The 20,119-nt window shown below is 36.8% G+C and overlaps 1 protein-coding gene across 9 annotated transcripts in view; it reads left to right on the top strand.

Moving 5' to 3' along the window:
* ADGRB3 (adhesion G protein-coupled receptor B3) overlaps positions 1–20,119 on the top strand; it is a 464,008-nt gene that overhangs the window by 233,637 nt on the left and 210,252 nt on the right. For all 9 annotated transcript variants that reach the window (XM_051613843.1, XM_051613841.1, XM_051613842.1 and 6 more), the window contains one exon: positions 2,238–2,346. In XM_051613843.1, coding sequence (XP_051469803.1) covers positions 2,238–2,346 — 109 coding nt within the window. The remainder of the gene's footprint in view (positions 1–2,237; positions 2,347–20,119) is intronic.

The following is a 20,119-nucleotide window of genomic DNA, read 5'->3' as shown; positions in this document are numbered from 1 at the left end:
AACTCCACAGCTACTGTTAGCACAGATCTCTTAAGTTGTTTTCTGTACTCTTTGCTGGAAAGAAAATCTTACTGTCAGCAAATTGCTGACTTTTTATCAAGTAGACAGCTGCAATGCCTCAGCACATCCTTTTCTAGATTAAATGACAGCAATTGATACCCTTAATTACAGGTTATATGGTATTCAGATAAGCAGCCCTCACTTTTTGGCCTTTTGTTAAGAGCTGATATAAAGAACTACTCACAGGAAACCACTTCAAGTTCAGAATGTGTAAGTTTATTCTGGTGTTTCAAAACAGAGGAGCTATTCTGCATATTCTTCATCACCATCTGCTGGTATCCTATTGATGAACCAGTACTTCAGATATATAATAATGAAGAGTACCTCTATAACAGTGGCTGTTCAACAATTTCTGCTGCAGTTATTACTATAAAATTTTATGTGCAAGAACTAGGATGAAAAAAAATTTGCTGAAATTTATCCTTGGCACGTAATCTGGGAATATGCATGCTATGAATGAGATGGATGCAAAAACCACACTTCCTACCTCAGTATTTCATCATAAGGAAAATGGAAGTTGTCTCCTTCACCTGAAGCAGCTTTTGCAACCTGTTAGGAACATAAATGTCACAACAAAATCTTCATAAAAATGAAGACCTTTTACAAAAAGATCCATGTTAAAAACAAAGCACATTGTGAACAAACTGAGCAGCTTTGGATCTAGACAAATAAAGCAAGATGAAGATGGAGCACAGTATGCTGGAATGTATAGTCTCTGAAGGCCTTTTTTAGACTCTGTAGTCCTGGTAGTGGAAAGTATAGGTTGAATGTTGCTCATAAATTGAAATTTGGACATCTCAGTGATATGAAGAAAAAAGCACCATGAATAGGTTGTCCTTCCTTTTCTATTGCAAAATGCTGTGTTACTGAAAAATATCCAGTTCATAACAGGCCATAACAACTAAAAATTATTTTTTATATATGTGAACTGAGCAGAATTTTTAAGCTTGTTGATAACTGCTTTGACCTTTAATGAAGTTTTGATGATGTGTAACTATTGTTGAATATAACAATTTTTAAGATTTTTTTGATGATAACAGCTTAAAGCTTTGCAATTAAGTTATATTTCTTGGAAAAGTGTTATTCCTCACCATTTTGAAAGTCATACTGAGAGGTTGCATTAGCAAGGCAAAGGCTACTGCAATTTATTTTAGCTTACTCTGTTCGGTTCTGGACTCCCCAGTACAAGACATGGTTGTAATGGAATGAGCCTAGTGAAGAGCCATTAAGATGTTTAGGGAACTGGACCTTCTGATATGCAAGGAGAAGCTATTTTCCTTGGAAAAGAGAAAGCTCGGTTGGGATCCTGTCAACGTTAAAAATTCCAGTGACAGGGATACTAAAGAATACCGACTCTTCTCAGTGGTGTCCAGTAATATGACAAGAAATTAAAATACAGCAAATTCCATTTAAGTATAAGTAAAACCTTTTCAGTGTGAGAGTGATTGAATTCTAGAACACGCTTCACACACAGGCTCTGGGGTCTCCGTGCTGGGAGATGTTAAGAAATCCAACTGAATGTGGTCCTGGGCAACCTGCTAGAGCTGATCTTGCTCTGAGCAGGGGGTTGAACTAGATGATCTCCAGAGGCCTCCTCCAAGCTCAGCTATTCTATTATTCTACTAGTCCACATCAGCAATGAAAATAGGATTGCCAGTAATGATTTATAATACTTAAATATGGATTAAAGCAACAAAGGTTTATCATGCTGGGGAGGCCATGGTGAGATTTGCATTCAGCCATCTGTGTCAATAGTTCTGAAGTTAACAAAGGTATCTTCCAGAGAAAAGGAAAAAAAAGTAATTAAAATTGCTCTGGAATATGAAGGTCTTTAACCATTAGTTAAAGTAATGGCAAGTACTTTATTTATATGGCTTTTTTTGGTTTGGTTTGGTTTTTTTGTGAAATCCAGTGACTTGGAGCAAATATTCCACAGTTCCAGTGCAAAGCTGATTTCCTGTAGCTTTAAGGGAAGTAGTATCTGTTCACCTGAGGATCTAATGACAAAACGGTTATTTAACAGTGACAGAAAATGTTTGGTATTAGAACATGGGAAGAGCAGTTTGATTGTTAAGTCTCACTTTTTTTTTTTAAATGGAATTTAGATTTTATTTGTTTTTTTTGCTGTGGTATTTTTGATATTGAAGTTACTGGCATGTCTGACCTTCCTTTGTTAGATCTATCCGGGCTCAGTGGAGTTAATGCAGGTGATTGAAGATTTTATACACATTGTTGGAATGGGAATGATGGACTTTCAGAATTCATACCTTATGACTGGAAATGTAGGTAAGAAATAGGAATGTCTTCTATCAAATTTATTGAAAATGAGAAATTGCAAGTATGTACTGTAAAGTTGCTGCTCCTATCACAATCCAGGCTGGGCTGCTTCTCATCCTTCAGATTTCAACTGTTGCTTGGTTATATCCATTCTGGGTTAAAAAACAGTAGCTATGCCTTACACATTGGACTTCTCCATAATTGTATCTCAAGAGTTAAATACAAAATTCTCAGACTTCAAAAAAAAATACAGAAAATACTCATCAGAATGCCAAGAACTGTAGGTATATGTTAGAGCATTTCCAGGATATGCAGTATTTGAGATGGTAATTTAGAAAATCATGCTAATTAATATAATAATGATATACTTCAGCTTGAGAAATTAGTTAAACCTATGGCTTCTTAAATCTGTTTTTTCTCTGTGTAACAGTTTTCAAAATTTTATTCAGATTTATTTTTCAAACTTTGTATTTTTGACACTGTAGATTTGCCAGGCAATAAAATAAAATAATAAACATCATAGAATCAAAGACTCATAAAATGGTTAAAGTTGGAAGGGACCTTAAAGATCAGGTTCCAACCTCTCTGCTATGAGCAGGGACATCTCACACTAGACCAGGCTACACAAGCCTCATCCAACCTGGCCTTAAACACCTCCAAGGAGGGGGCTTCCACAACCACCCTAGGCAACCTGTTCCAGCACCTTACTGCCTTCATGGTGAAGAATTTCTTCCTGATGTCTAAACTAAATCTCCCCTCTGTCAGTTTAAAACCATTACCCCTTGTCCTATCACTACCCTTTCTGTTGAAAAGCCCCTCCCCAGCTTTCCTGTAGCCCGTTCAGGTACTGGAAGACTGCTGTAAGTTCTCCCCAGAGCCTTCTCTTCTCTAGGCTGAACAGCCCCAACTCTCTCAGCCTGTCTTCATAGCAGAGGTGCTCCAGGCCTTTGATCATCTTGTTGGCCCTTCTCTGGACCCTCTCCAACAGCTCGATGTCTTTCCTGTGCTGAGGGCTCCAGAGATGTATGCAGTATTCCAGGTGTGGAGTCACCAGAGCAGAGGGGCAGAATCACCTCCCTGGCCCTGCTGGCCACACTTCTTTTGATGCAGCCCAGGATGCAGTTGGCCTTCTGGGCTGCAAGCACACACTGGCAAATACGAAGATTTTTAGCAACTGAATTCCATTTACAAGTACCTGTAAATACTTCTGCAAAATTCAACCAAAAAGTAGTTTCAGAAGCTATTTTATAAGCATTTTGCCTCTACTTAGTAGCTTCCTTATCCATTTAACTTTCTATAGCTGCACTTTTGTAATGCCAGGAAACTATTAGGCAGTTGTATGTAATGAAGAAATTTTAAAAATTGTTTTCTGATAGCAAAATATCTGATGTCAATACGCTCAGATTTTCAGTTAGTATCTTCCTATATGCAGTTGTTTATGTTGTTCAGAAAGTAATTAGATTTCAGTAGAAGATATGGTCATTTAGAAATCAGTAGGCAGAATAAAGCTGGGAAATTGTTGGAATGTCCCTGTTGAAAATGTGACTTATTGTTGTCCAGTTTATATTTTGATTGACAGGACTGTGTAAACTAGCCCCTTTTAGGCACAATCTTGTATTGGAGACATGTCAAAAAACTCACCTAAAAGAACTCTTGGGTTCTTAAAATGTTTAAAACATTTCAGTAGGCAGCATATGGAAACTTTAGCTTCTAACCAGTGATTTATTATTTCTGTTGTTTACTGTTTGCACTGTCATACTACTTAAAGCTTCCTCCAGTTGTCTGGCCTTCATTATGCTAGACCCTGCACAAATTTATAAAGAAAATACAGTATCTTTCTTGAAATACTCATTCTATGGTATTTTTATGAAAAATAAAAACATAAGCTTATTTAAAGTATGTAGGTATTTTTAGGCATTCAGGAGAAGCTCTGTTCTTAACTATGTAACCATCAAAGGAATAGAAAGAAGCTGAGAAAAGTAAAATGAATGTATAGGTTTATTCTGACTACCGAGCTCTGTGCCTTGACATATTGGCATGAGTTTATCCTTTCCTTGATCAGTCAACCATCAAAAAAGGACAGGGTCACTACTGTGCTACTTACTGACCAGAATACTTGAACTCCTGTGACAGAGAATCAGAATCACAGACCACAGAATTGCCAAGGCTGGAAAACACCTTTGAGATCATCAAGTCCAACCTATGACCTAACACTATCACATCAGCTAGAGACATGGTGAGATCAGGACTGAAGATTGTTATCAGCAAGCAGTAATTTCTTGTTTTCATGAACAAGGAAGGAATGTATCTGGAATAACTCAGTTTTGGTATAGTTCTCCTCAGAGAGTTGGCGTAACTGCGTCTGTCTGGCTATGTACTTGGAACTTAGAGAATGTTTATGTTGATCTCAACTGAGAGAAATGAACTATGCAGTTGTTGTTGTCTTACCATTAATTCCATTACAACAACAAAAGTTTAAAAATGTGTGAGGTCTTGTTTGTGTATTGTAATAACATTCTTGTTATTTAAGTCTACAAATTCATTCCATGCAGGAGGCAACTATGTGCAGAAAAAAGGTCCAGCTTTTGTATATTCATCTTTAAACAGGACTATCCAATAGTTATTCCACAGATATTTAGCATAAAATATTCCCTCAACATCTTCAGATATTTTAAAAGCTTTTTTCTGTGTTTGCATTTTAGAATCAATTTGCAGTTCAGATATGTGAGAAAAGGATTCAGTACTGAAGATTAACTATTGCTTCCTGTTAGGAAAAAATCCACTTCTGTAGAAAGTTTTGAAGCATTGTACTGAGATCTTGGTTTCCTTCCACTAATTTAAGTTTAGAAGTTAATTTTTAATTGAATGGCACTATTGTGGTCCATATGCAATTTGAATGTCTAATTGTGTTTGACAGGTGTGCTAAATCTCTTGAGATCCCTCACAGATGGAATTTTATGTTCTCTTTTCTTTCAAGACAGAGAAGCAAGTAACTGTGGCTTAACAAGTTACTATGCAACAGCTACTCTGCAGTGATTGTCCATTGCACATTCTAAGCTCATGGCACATGGGAAGTGATGAAAGTTACCTTTATTATAGGGTAGGCTATACCAAGCCACAATGTTTTACACTTTAAAGTATCCAAGTAGGTCCATAAGGACAGTTGCCATGACACTGTTAAGCTTTCCAATGTGGTGGCTTTTAACTCCAATATTTCATTGCTTCTGAACAAAATATCAGAGACTGGTTCCAAATCCAGGTGATCCAGTATCTGTGCTTCAGCATTTATTTAGGTCGTCCAGTCAAATCAAGTGCATTTCCGTGAAAGCAAGATCCATCTCCTCGTACCTTCTCTTTCAATAATAGAGAATATGCTATGGGAAACTTAACAAATGTAAATGCAACATTTTGCTTTGATCATGCATGGCTGGAAGAGGTGGCATTTGTTTTGTGTGCTCTCACTTCTATACTATATTTCTTTGTCACAGTTTGACTCAGGAACAACAATTAAACCAGTGACAATAATGCTCTCGATCCCTTCCCCCTCCCACCTAGGTAAGGAAAGGAGAGAGAGAACAAGGAGAGAGCTGTGAGCTCTGTGAGTTCTGAAAAGTCCTGGAGCTGCCAGAGAGAGCGGCAGAGCAGACAGGAGCTGAGGGGAGAGTTGTGAGGGTCAGGAATGCACGGGCCTAGAGATCAATGGTGATGGATAGAGGGAGTCCTCCCTGGATGCTGGCCATGGATGGAAGAGAAGGGAAGAAGAAGCAGCAGGAGCTTGACTTCCATGATCTCTGATGTTATTCCGAGAGCTACGTAGATATTATGGGATGGAATGCTGTCTTTGGCCAGGTTTGCCATCTATCTAGTGCGCTCCTCCCTACAAGAGGGTTGTAGATATGATTCTTCTGCTCCTTTAGCATCCAAAACTGGAGATTAAAAAAGTAGAGTGAAGTGTCCTTGACATCTCAGCAGCATCATAAACATTCCAGTGTTACCAGTCCACTTGCTGGAAAACTTGCTGCTACTTAAAAGAAAGTTCACTGAAGTAAAAAAAAAAATCAGTAAAAAGAAAATTGGCTTCATCCTGGCTCAAACCAGGACATTCTTTAAGAAATTATTTGGTAAAATAAAAGCTTCTGATAGGAGATAGAAGTCTCCTTCCTCATCCTGTTCCTTCTCTTCAAGTGAAAAAAACCGGGAACTTTTGCTACCACTCAAAGTCCCTGAATTAGCTGAAAGTACAGACCCAACTGCAAAGATACAACATGTAGTGGGAGAGAAGCTTTTAAAATTTATTACTATTCTATGTCAATCACTTGCTTTTTGTTTTCTTTGTTTTAAAACATGAATTCCTGATTTTACATCAAAGAATCAACCTTGGCTTTTAACAGCCTTTTCAACTTTTTTTGAAATCTAAAGGCCTAAGCAGATCCACCTCAGGGCTTTGGCCTATTTGGGGTCCCATCACAGTAAACCATGAAGAACTCTGAAGAAATGTGCTAAGAGCATGGCTCAACTGCTATCAAGAAATGTTAATGCTTTAATTTTTAGAATTGCTAGACTGGAAGATTGTAGGGCCACAAGCATAACTGGTTTTTAAAGGCATAGGTGGAATCTGTAACTAGAAATAGAGAGCAGTATTAGGAGATACATATTTCTATGGCAGATTAGGATTCTTTGGTAAAGGAAAATTTTCCCTCTGTTTTCAAATAAATTTCCTTAAGAGCAACAGCCAAAAAATGGTTAAACGAGAGTCTCTTGTAAAAAATCAAGCTTATAGGTCTTAGGAGATATTAATGAGAACACCAAATAATCTTGAAGGGCAGTGTGTTGTCATGGTTGTTATTTGGAACTGACAGAAAATAAACAGAATATTCAGCATGAGAAGAGCCACTTTTGTAAATGTTAACATTGTGAATACTGTTGTTTGAGTGATCAGCAATGTTCCAAAATATGCAGATATCACAAAGGTATTTAGACGAGTCAAAGAGAGGAAAAACTGAAGATCTCCAGGGGGTATAGCAAACTGAAAAGGAGATATTCACTGGCAGATTAAATTCAGTGTTGACAGAGCATGTAAGAGGGACTAGTTCAAACCATGCATAATGTAGGAATCTAAAAGGATTCAGTAAAATCCCATGGTCACTTTTCAGTATACTTCAGAGGAAAGAATAGCATTACTGTGCAAAAAGAGCAGTCTAAATAAAATACAGTATTAAAAAAAATAAAAATCAGTTGCCATCACTTGCAAAGCTCTTTTCAGTTGAGATTATATGGTTTGAATTCATTTTACTTACTTTAAGCATCACAAAGTTTGCCAAAATCACCTTAAGCTTCTTTTATAGTCAATGGAAACTTGCTCAGGAGAGCAATTAATATAATCTGAGACATCTAAAATAAGGCATAGGTTGCCTTCTAGAAGTTCTCCCACTGGCTGTAAAGACAGCATAGTGACTAGCTTAGGCTTTAATGATTCGTAACATCTAAAGCAAACAGGTGTGCTACTTTGTGAGTAAACATAACCTGTGAACACAGAAAGGTTCAGAGCAGCATGATAAAAAAATAACAGATTGAGAACTGGAATTATTAGAAAAGATACTTGAGAACAGATTGTTAAAAGGAACTAGATGTAAACAACTGAAAAGGGAATGATAAGAGAAACTAGGCTGATATCTCTGATTAAGTTTACTCACAGGAAAAACAAAGATTCCTAACCAAATTGTGCATTAACACCATTAATTCTGAAAGAGCACGAGGTCAAAGACTTAAGAGGAAGAAAATAAAAACAAGTAGATGTCTGTGTAGTGAATTCAGTGAGCTGTTTTATTATATGAAAAAATGAAGAGGTGTAAGCCATGCTTCCATGCATAAATCACCTTCTAACTAACAGCCTGTTATCTCTGTTAAAAATGGCTCCCGTGACTTTGTTGGTCTGATGAGTACTCTGATCCAGTATAGTAGTTAATGTCTATTTTTTCATTGAAGACTTCATACTGAGCTGCTTAGATAGGCATTATAAATACTGGCAGAGAGCAAAGTCTGATTTCTACATGCACAGACAGTCTAGGATGCTATAGTGGAGAAAAATACTTTGAAACATTCTGTTGTCTTGTGTTTTTGCACACCTTCTTGTTCCCCCTTCGATCTGTCATCCCATGTTCATATCCATGGAACTTGTACCAAAAGGCTGAATAATCCTGCAGGTTGATCTTAAAGTTTTACAGTCCTATCTAGAGATATGCAGAAATGTTAATGACCAAAGGAGCTTTCAGAAGATGTACCTACCCTAGCTGTATGACACAAACAATGGTACACTTGCTGAGCATTGGGATTCCTAGAAAATGAGCAAGCTAAATTCCTGTCTCCTACTGTGGGTTCATTCACCTTTTTCCAAGTTAGATTTTTAGGTCTTGTAAATTGTAGATCCTCTTTATACTCTCTAGAAACCTCTCCACATTCTACTTATCCTATTGGCATCTGTCTAGTCTGTTTATCTTTTTTATATCACAGTTAGTGATGCAAATCTTAAATGCAGCACTTGAGATCTGCTGACTCATAGATCATAAATATTGTACTGGCCTAAAATATACCAAGAAACTGAATTGATTATAACATTTGAAAGAGTCTTTTTCATATATATTAAAGAAGACAGAAAAAAAGCCACAGCATTGATTTTAACTTGTCTAAAGTTGTAAAGAAAATGTCTAAAATTTTCAGTCAGGTAACAACTATTCTAATAATCACATACATATCTACTAAAAATGAAATTAGAATGAAATTATTGCTTGTTCTGAGGCTATGTAGTGCTAAAGCACAGTATTATGGATTTTAAAAGTGATATTTGTGGTTAAAAAAGATCAGCTGGTAAAATTTCAAGTTCCTCTGAATAGAAATAAAATTGGACCTGTCATACAAATGAAAATGGGAATTCCACAAATGGCCCAAAAGAGTCATTCAGATCTCTCTCCTTTTTTCATCAAGTTATTCCAGAATACCCTATATTTTCACAAAGCAGAATGTAAGGGTACAGCCTTTAAGGAACCACTGTGTGGATTTCACTTACTATTTTTAAGAAGCTAAACACGAATCACTCCTTGTAGTATGTCATCACTCATATGTAAATACCTCTGTAATGTTTAATATAAATATATTTGGTTTTGTTGAGAACAAATTTTCATAAGGACAAAATAAAGTGAACTTTGCATGGTTTTGCAATGAAATACATTCCTTAATAAAAACACAAGTCCCCTTCAATTCATAGAGTATATTTTCTCCCTAGTTTTGAATGGTTAACAAAATATACAACTTAAACAATATTTAGCTAGCAGTCTTTCCTTATATTTTATCACATAATTGTGCTACATAGACTTTCGCCAGTTTCCGTTGTCTAATATCCCACTTCTCAAAGCAGCCTAAAAGAGTCAGTGCCTGTCATGTTCCTATTTCAGGGTAGGACCTGGCTTGTACAACTGTGTCTATATATATGAATCAAAAAGGACCAAATGCAGGCTTGAGAACTGTCCCACACTTGTCCGTCCTTTTTAATTCCTGGCACCTGCCCAAACAATGTCAATGCATGGTTCAAGAGATAGTCCAGGTGAGAAACCACTCCTGGTAGGCATAATTAATGGTTTTCTCATTGCACTGTGATGCACAGCTGGTCACATTCTGTTCTTGGATAGCAAGCATGGTGTTCAGAGTAGTTACAAGTTCTGCTTCTGCCCCCTGTACTTTCCACTCATGACTTTGGCTCCTGGTCCTTATCTTCTTTGTTTCACACTCAGATATAGCCTACCAGTCTTTCCTGCCGCAAACCTGTTGGTTGTATGCTGTTGGTTGAGCAGATGCTTTGTTATATGAAAGTGGGCATATGTCATATTGCTTCCTTCACTCCTCAAAAAATCCTTCAACTCCCAAGATTCATACACAGTCAGGGTCACTCTTCTGTTTCCCTATTCTTCATATGCTCAAACCATACGTAGCAACCTTCTAGTGGCTAAAGGCTAACAGAAGAGACAGTTTTCAGAGAAAAGTAGACAAAATAATAGGAAAACTACAGAGAAAGGTCAACTGGAAATTTTTTATAGCTTATATACTTCTGTTCCATATATATTCATATAATGTCCTTTGCAGCAGCCTCAGCAATTCCTTGATCAGATCAATATGTTTACTTTCAGAAGACTCAGGCTTTTTCCACTGATTAAAAGAGGAAAACATCATGCACACTTTGAAGGTCTAGGTCATCACAGGATCTGACTTAGTACCTGAAGTAAATGATCAAGAGGTCTTACTTATTTCTCAATATCAAATAAGCTTATTAAATTATTCACTTTCCTTGAAAGTTTAGCCGAGAACAGTGCAAAAAACAGTAAATTTTTTTCTCTCTCTTTTCTGAAACTGGAGACTCAGTGATCCTGAGAAAATATTGCTCTCAGTTACTTAAGATTAAAATTACTAATATCAAGGGAATGTCTGTATGAATCTTTATCAAGCAATTTTCACAAATGTGAATAAAAATCTAACTTTATTCTATGGCTGTATTCTAAGTAGTAGTCATAATTAATAGTTAGTTTTGTATATATGATTTACTAATTATCCTTAAAGCCAAATAAATTAACTACTCGGTATTTTTAAATGTGTGCTATATTAAACTAGAATAATCTAAGGTGTTTTAATTTGCTACCTTGTATTAAATAAGACAGCATGGAGTAAAAGGTTATAAGGAAATGGATGTTATAAAACATGCAAATATCCAGGTTTCAGACTAATTAAAAATAAAGTCTCCAACATAAACAGCTGTGTCTGCAGCCCATTTGTAGAAATAACTTTTTACAGCATTTAAGTATATGTGTCTTAAATTCTTGTATCTTTCATAAATTTCTACCTCTGAAAAGTCTTTTCTGAATAATTCTGTTTATAGGCCCCTTTTTACATGAGTAATTGAAACTGGTGTTTTTTAAAGGAATCATGTTTTATCACAGACCATTTTTTAGCAGGTTCACTTATGTATTGTGCTGAGAAATTACGTATCTGAGTTTGTTTACTTCTTTGCCTTAGCTATATATTTAGGTGACTCCCAACAATTTCCAAGTAGAATGAGGCTTAAGGGGTTGCAAATTTAGAGTCTGTCATGGTAATTTAGAGTGCCTAGATAACAAGATGTAATGCCACAGAGACTCGTGACTCATTATAGGATTTTGTACCCCTATAAGGCAATTACTACAACAGTGTCCGGCAGTCGTCTGGTGGTGCATCAGTGAGAGGTTGACAGCTAGAGATGGTGTGACTAAGTACTGTAAATAGCAAAGTTCACCCTCAGTTTTAAAAAGAAAGAAGAATCAAAATAATTAAACAAAATATAAATTCGCTAAACTAGACATAAACTCGAGGAATCATACTTTGAGCTGGTAAAAGTTAGCAAAAGTCAGTGGAAGTAGACTGATTTCCTATCTGAGACTAGGGTCAACAGACCACATTGCTAAAAAAGACTTAGGAGACAGCTATTAATTCTGCATTTGCTTGCAGTGTGTCAGAGAGAGGTCTACTACCCCAGAATTACCTCCATTGTGAATGTGGAGGTAGCATAGTTTATACCAAGCTAAGGATGTGGCATTCTGGCTTTTCAGGGGAAAAGAAAAATAGTTAAAAACCCAACGCACAACAGAAAAACCCCTAAAAAACCCCAAAACAAAACAAAACAAAAAAAACAACGATTAAAAAAATAAATTGAAAAGCAATGTAAACATATGCAGATACAAGTCTGAGTAATTATGTTTGTGGCTGTGTATTTATTTATTTGTTTGTTTGTTTTTAGTATGGAGAGTTGGACTTCAGCACGTGAACCAAAGATACTACATATATCTCTGCAATTCTGTTAAGATCAGATTGTGTAATGGTAACAAAGCTAACAGTGTCAGTATGATCAGTTCAAAGCTTCCCAAAGCATCCATGCACTGGGTTTGCTACAAGGAAGAACAGGGTTGGAAAACTATGAAGTATCTTTTGTTTCTTGTCATTTCTGAAGTCCTAAGTTCACTCATTTCATCAGTTTTGGTTTGCTTTCCCTTTACTTCATCTGTGAGTTGTAGGACCCTATGTTCTGGCTCAAGGCTGAGATAGAGGATGTTTGATAAGGTTTGTAATAGAAGCTCTGTATTTTCTTTTTTCCTTTTTTTTTTTTCCTTTTATTTTCTTTCTTTATTTTTTACAGTGGGACTAAAATCTTTTTCTCACTCAAAACACATGGTACAGCTCTGTGGCCCATGGTGTTTGAATAGTAGTAGGTGTAAGGAGCAAGAATGTTTAAATTGCCCTCCTATGGTGCTGAATTGCTTAATATTGTTGATATTATTGAGATTGTTTTTCTTTTTTGTTTGTTTTAAGAAGTTCTCTCAACATACATGGAGACATGTAACTAGTCATAGCATTCCTCTATTAATCTTTTAAGAATATAGGTTGGGAAATTGTCTCATAGAAAATATATTTGACCTCATTATGTGAATGACTTTTCCTATAATCTGTGTTTCAAAGCTTATGCAGTTCTTCAATGACTGTTATTTTGTGGAAATATTTTTCTAACTTACAGGGTCTTCCACTTTTAATGCCACTTACATCAATTTATAATTAGCAGTGTTAGTGACGTGCCATTGTTTGTAGTACATTGCTATTAAAATCTTTCAGTCTCATACTGTCTTCCATTACTCAGAAGTCAAGTATCTTAAAAGGAGATAGATTTCAAGTTAATCTATGGGAAAAACAGTATATTGGTATAGTAATGTGTCCAGAAAATCCTGTCTCTGGTCCTGTTGTAAAGCAGCATAGCTAGAATGCGAGCTGTTCTCACAGGCAAATACTTGGAAACCCATTCATATGTGTATAAATTGTGCCCTTTGGTGAAACTATTCCTCCCTATATTGGCACAAAAATCTCACCTCTAATAAAGCAGAGGAATGGAAAGAAACTGGCCTGCCCAAGGGGAAGAAACTCTGCAACAGTCATCAGGATGACTGCATCGTCAGTGTTCAGCAATCAGACAGGCTGCTACATCTGCACATACAAGATTTCTCCATTTCTGAGGGAAACTTACCAAAAATACAGCAAACATCCCTCCTTTCTCATTTTTACCTCAAGAGGGTACAACACGTTCGTAAAGATTAAAGGGAATGTCTCATTTTGCCACTGGGTATCTTAGATTGTTCATTGCAAAAGCATAGAATGAATGTTTTTAATGCTCATTTAGCTTTGAAAATGGCATCACTATCTAGGCAATGAAAAATAATGGTCTTCATTCACAGTCAACAATGCACAAAGAAAAGTTAATTTCTGCAAAATGACTGTCATTTAACTTTGCTAAATTGAACTTATACCTTTTTCTTGGATGAATAGTTCCACTACTGGAAAACATAGGGGGTGATTTTATACCACATCATCTATTTTACATTTCTGGTTGTACTTAGAGATAATTTTCAGAAGTTAAAATTATGGCTATCCAAACCTCTCATAAACTGAAATGATAGGCACTGCACATCAATAAGGTAAGACATTCAAATATAGCAGTAGTTCATCTACTCAAAAATGGTATTCAACAGCAGATCTCAGAAGAGTTTGAAGTGTTTATTTTTATACTGTTTATCACATTATTTGACAAGATATTAGAGGGAGTTTGCTGAATACATGTGTTTGTTCTTTGAATGTACTTGAAGTATGCATTTAGGAGTTTTAAAGCTTGGAAAATAAGGAGACAAAAGACTGTAGGAATTTGGCCATTTTTCCTTCTTGTAGGCATTTGTTCAAATATTTTCTTCTTTTCATATATTTTTTTTTAATCTTTAAGTTATCTTACAGCATGTTTGTTCATAAGCTTTTTAGTGTATCATTTGAGGGAGTCTCTATCTAGTGATTCACATGCACACTTTTGGTGGATTTTTTTCTATGAATGTAACTTCTATTATTAGCACCAGCTGCTGGGTACAATTTTTTACCTGTCACTCAGCATTTTCTATGCTGAAATTAATCTGCACTGTCACTAGTTATAGCGATGTTGAAAGTCTCTCCTAGCTATAGCTGAGCATGAAATGGGATTGGTCAACCTGCACATTTATTTTATTTTATTTTATTTTAGATTTTTAATTTTTTTACATTTCATGCTTCCCTGGAATAAAGCCTAACCTTCCATTAAAACAGCTTAAATAAAGCCATGTTACCGCCAGGCTGTGGTGAGCAGTTGTCACAGGCTGTCTGACAAGCTAAGAATTGCTAAATTGCCAAAACATGATTTGGTTTCTTCAAAGCCTTTTAAGCTTTTGGTCATATATTAGGACTCAGTGTTGATACTGCCATCTTAATCTTTCATGTCAAAATAGTTTCATTTAGAAGTATCTAAATGGGTTGGGTTTTTTCATTCAGAAATACTCTATTGAGGCTTGGATTTAAGGAGAGAGTGATTCTGTAATTGGTGGCTTGGGTTTTCTCAGGGATGTAAAGAAAGCAAGGTCAAGTTACTAATCCAGTGAGGTTTCTTTGTTCTCAATTTAGTCATTTGGGCCCAGGATTAATTTAATCTGTGACAGAAATAACTAAAAATGAAGGGTTAGTGGTGAACTTAGCAGTGCTAAATTAACGATTTGACCTGATAATCTTAAAAGGTCTTTTCCAACCAAACCAATTCTATGATTCTCTGACTCAATGATTATATAAGAATTCCATAAACAAAGCCTAAGGTTATTATTAAAGGTATATAAGTAGGATATCATTAAAAATCCCAAGGAACTCCGTATTAAAACATACTTGCGGGTTTTCTTTAAGGGCTTCTGTGCCCCTCTTACCTATCTTGTATAAAATTTCCAGTCTTACATAAGTCTGTTGAATAAAAAATGTTCTTATTCCTATTAATGTGACAAAACTAACCGTTTCACTTAACTAATTTTACTTCTTACATTGCTTATGCTAAATTCTCATCAGTTCAGTTTTTAATGTTCATGTGACTGTTAGTGTAATTTTTGTGTTAAAATATTTTCCGTGTCTAATTAATTTGTTACTCCAAGCAGCACAACCAGTATGTTGTCTCAGCACATGTACTGAAAGTCTCCTTTGCTGAATGATGACATTGAGCACGTTTTGAAAATGCTTCATTACCACAGAAATGTCCCTTTCCAATAAACACAGGGTAACTGTAGAACTCAAATGTTTAAATCATCAAGATTTAATGAATAGCCACAATCAATGTAGGTCCAGATTATGCTGTTCACTTCTGTGCTTCTGCAAAAAATTACTGCTTTGAAATAGTATCAAATAACTGAGCATCCTTACGCTGACCCTTAACTTTGTTCCTGTTTTGTTCCATTTAGAAATATTGTTATGAATGTTTGCCACCAGAGTGCAGTTAGTTTGGTTTCCAATAAAGCACCATTTATATGTTTTGGGATTAGAGACACAAAACACATTTAGTACATAAAAAAAATTATATAAAAGCAATAGCAGTGCAAAAACTACAAAGGAAAAAAAAATACGAAAATAACTAAAGGAAAAAACAAAACAAAAACAAAACCCAAGCAAAATCAAAACAACAACAACAAAAAAACAAGCAACCCCATGAAGCAAAATGAAACCAAACGGATTTTCTTTCCTGCATCCTGTAAAATACTTTTTGTTGGGTAAGATCGCTATAAAGAGGATATGGTGAGGAAAAAAATAATATAAAATGGCACTTTTTTTGTCCAGTTCTCCATGCAAATAATAATTATCCCACATGGCAGTAATAGCAAACTGGACTAAGATGTAAAATACTTGATTCTGAATAAGTTAGCAAAATTTAAAGTTTAGATTATTTTCAAAGAGAAATTGCAAAAAATTTTAGTAAATTAGTAGCTTCTCTGGCATGTAAATTCAGTCACTCTGATAGCACTTTCAAATACAGGAAATAAATTGAAGCAATTGTGTGGTGTTGTGTCCCAAAAACTACTGTTGAGTAGAAACCAAAAATTCCATCCCTTCTTCTTATTTCCATTTTTCACATTAATTATATTACATTTAAAAAGAATTCACTGTATTTTTTTAAATGAAATATCATGAGCAAACAGTCTGGAGTAAACTCTTCCTTTCCACTTCATATCATAGATATAATTGTGTTTTCTGGAGTATTGCACATTGTAGGATTAAAGTTTAGCTTTATAGCGCGTCTACTTTCATGTATAGTTTCAGTTTGGGGTCTCATATTCTCAATATATATTTCATGAATGACACACACAAAAAAAAAAGGAAATAACTAAGGATATAAAACCAAAATAACAGGAAATAGGTTGCAGATGGCATGTAGTGCCAAACAGACAGCAGAATAGTACCAGGTGTAGATGTCAGTAATGCAAATGTTGCAGAGCTAGGCATGGGGATGGCTCCTTTTGATGACATCTGTTGTGCCTCAGGAAAACCAGAGAAGATGTTTTCTTGGTCACAGAGGTTTCCACAGATTAGCTCTGCAAAGTGGTGGCTCTCTATTGCATGCAAAAGCAAAACTGAAGACACTGCAAGGGCATCTGTAAAGTCGTTCTGAATCCAAACAGCCTTTTTAACAGTTACAAGCTGTTGTGGTTTAGGCCCAGTTGGCAACAAAGAACAACACAGCTGCTCACTTACTCCTCCCCCCATGGATCAAGACAAGGACGGGAGGGTTCACCCACTGATTATGGTCACAGGTAAACCAGACTCGACTTGAGTAAAAACATCAGTTTAATTTCTCGCCAATCAAAATCAGAGAAGGACACTGAGAAACAAAACCAGGTCGTAAAAGCAAATCCCCCACCCTCTTCCTTCTTCCCAGGTCCAAATTACTTTGCTCCTGGTTTCTCTACCTCTTCCTACCCAGCGGTGCAGAGGGTCTGGGGGTTGCAGTCAGTCACATGTTTGTTTTCTGCCATTCCTTCCTTCTCAGGGAGGAGGACTCCTGACACTCTCACCCTCCTCCAGCATGGGGTCCCTCCCATGGGAGAGAGTCCTTCATGAACTCCTCCGATAAGAGTCACTCCCATGGGAGACGGTCGTTCAGGAACAGACTGCTCCAGCATAAGCTTCTCACACAGTCACATCTCTGGGCCTGCTGTCCTCCACGGGCTACAGTTCCACTGCTCCACTGTGGTCCTTCACATGCTGCTTCACTGAGATTCTCCATGGGTTGCAGGGGAACAGCCTGTCACCTCACTACGAGGGAACCTCTGCTCTGGCACACCTCCTCCCTGTCCTTCCTCACTGACCTTCTTATCTGCATTGTTGATGAGCTTGGCCTGGATCAGAGGCAGGTCTGGCTTTGGAGCTGAGGGAGAGTCTTTCAGCTTTTCCCAGAAGCCACCCTTGTGGCCCTTTCCCTGCTCCTAAAGCCCCACCATGCGAACCTGACACAGAAGCCTATCTGCTACAGGTATGATTCTATGTTATCTTTTTATTTAAGTGTTTTGACCAGGTTCTATTATTAGCTTTGGCACTGAGCTCTTGAATAACAACCTTGAAATTTATGTAGTCAGACATAGGCAAGGGTCAATCCAGAATTCTTAAAATGCAGTTTAAACTCACTATGCAATATATACAAAATACGGACAATTTTTTAGAATCCTGAGACGGCAACCCAAGAAACCCTAATTAGGCACCTCTGTCTTTCTCTGTCAACTGCATTCAAAATTAATGGACGTGTAAGGCACCTTATTCAGACAAATGAAACAGTAATGGTATAACATTTGACTTAGTTGAACAGTTGAATGTTGGTTTTCAAACTTTTCTTAGCTGCTTGGATCTTTTTAGATTCTTTCTCCCACAGCTTTGATAAACATGAGAAATCTCTCATTTTAGGTGAGTGGGAGGGAAGAAATTGGAGATGCTGGAGATGGGTTGACCAGAATTGGATAACAAGAGCTGAGCATAAGGCCACATGCCGCAGTGATTCACATGATTGCATTATAACAGCTTGTAATAACCAAGCTCTGTCATTCTTTATAGGCCCAATTTTCTTGTTAGATGTTTTTTAAAGCATCTCCTCATTGTGCAGTTGTTTTATGGAAATGACCATAATAATTCTGAGATATTTCTCTTGAGTTATTAAAGTTAATTTAGAATTCAACAATGTGAACAAGTAAATCAAACTCAGTGTAATTAGTATAACTTACTACATATATTGAATAGTGTCTATATATCCCACTGAGGTACTGAGTTTTTGTTGTGCCATGCATGATGTAAACAATCTAAATAAAGCATGTGTGCATTATCCTGACAATTAGATTTCACAGTGTCCCAGGGCAATTTTTTACAATCCCTTAAGCAAATCTTAATCCACTTTATCTCCTCTATGGAGAACATTCAAGATGAATTAGACAATGCTCTAGAAAACAAAGACCTAGTTATGAATTCCTGTGAGGAAGGTTAGAATCATGGCTTGAACATGAAACTGAGACACAGGAGAACTCTGTATCTAACAGTTCTGTTACAGATTTTCTGTATGACTCTGCTCAAGCATGTCTTGAAAGCATTTACTGGGTAGATGTTGCAGCAGCTGCTTGACAGGTGCAGGGTTCAAGGGAAAGGAGGAGTGGGTTGCTAGGGAAACCAAGAGACAACAAGGCATGCACAGTGGCCACCTTGGTGAAGGTGAGGTCCCACAGCACTGAGGATTTCTGTAATGGTAGCGAGGCACAGCTGATGTTCCAGATCAACAGACAAGTCCATAGTAATGAGACAGATCTAGTGTCAAGCCAGGAAGTCAAGTCACAGCATCAGTGTCAGAAGACGGTCCAGTGATGGTATTCAGCTAATAGTCCAGGCAAGCCCATGGTGAGAAGGCAGATCCAAGATCACTTGACCTTGACATCAAGGCTGCAGATCAAAGTTCAGATAACCACAATACATGGCTATGCACAATCACAGCTGATTCAGCTGAAGTGTAGTCCAAGTGAAGGGGCACAGACCCCCACTTCTAACAACCCTTTCCACAGTGTTCTGACTGGAGTTACAAAGTTGAATTATATCAGAGCTAATTTTGAGCATGGGCAGCTAAAGCTGTAGAGAGGTGTGTGCGATAGGGGTGCACTGGTTTGTAACAGCTTGGTTGAATACAGAAGTCAGATTGGAAGATATCCTCTGGAGAAGTAATTTGATGCTGATCAGGAAATGCTAAGCTTTTGACCGAATTCTTTCAGTTTCCTAAGGTATTAGACTCAAGAATTGAGTAAAGCACAAATTTGAGACATCTCTCAGTTATCTGAGATGAATTAAGCAAACCAGCCTTTCTTTTGAACCCTTGGATTGTGCATTGTTCCTGTTGTCAAATAAGTATTCAGATATGGGTTTGGTCCTCCTTTCCTTCTAAATAGCTCAGGTTTTGATGGCGGTACCTTTGAATCCTAATGGATATTCTCATCCAAATTGAGGAAGGTATGGTTTATATTTCCTTCAGATGGGGATTCCATCTTCACAGGGGCAAGCAAATCTTCCTAATTCAAGTGTTGAAACCATTAGATGTGTAGTCTAACAGGCAGTGTTAGAGCAGAAATGCTTTCATTGACTCGACTGGGTTTTAAAAAAGAAAGCAACTGCAAATGCGTTTAATGAGGAAAATTATATGGTCAGTAAACACAGCTACAGGCTTGAGTTTTTGAAGATTTTTCCTGTTGCTCTGTCTAATTTCTCAATCTTAATGGAGTATAAAGAAATAACTGAGATGCTCTGATGGGAATACTTCCAGGAAGGCATATGGAGAAATTTGTAAATGCCTGGTGAATTGCTGTAAAAACAAGGGCCACCTGCA

The sequence above is a fragment of the Apus apus genome, chromosome 3 (genome assembly GCF_020740795.1).
Source record: "Apus apus isolate bApuApu2 chromosome 3, bApuApu2.pri.cur, whole genome shotgun sequence".
Lineage (NCBI taxonomy): Eukaryota > Metazoa > Chordata > Aves > Apodiformes > Apodidae > Apus > Apus apus.
This window is presented reverse-complemented; position numbering and strand designations above follow the sequence as displayed.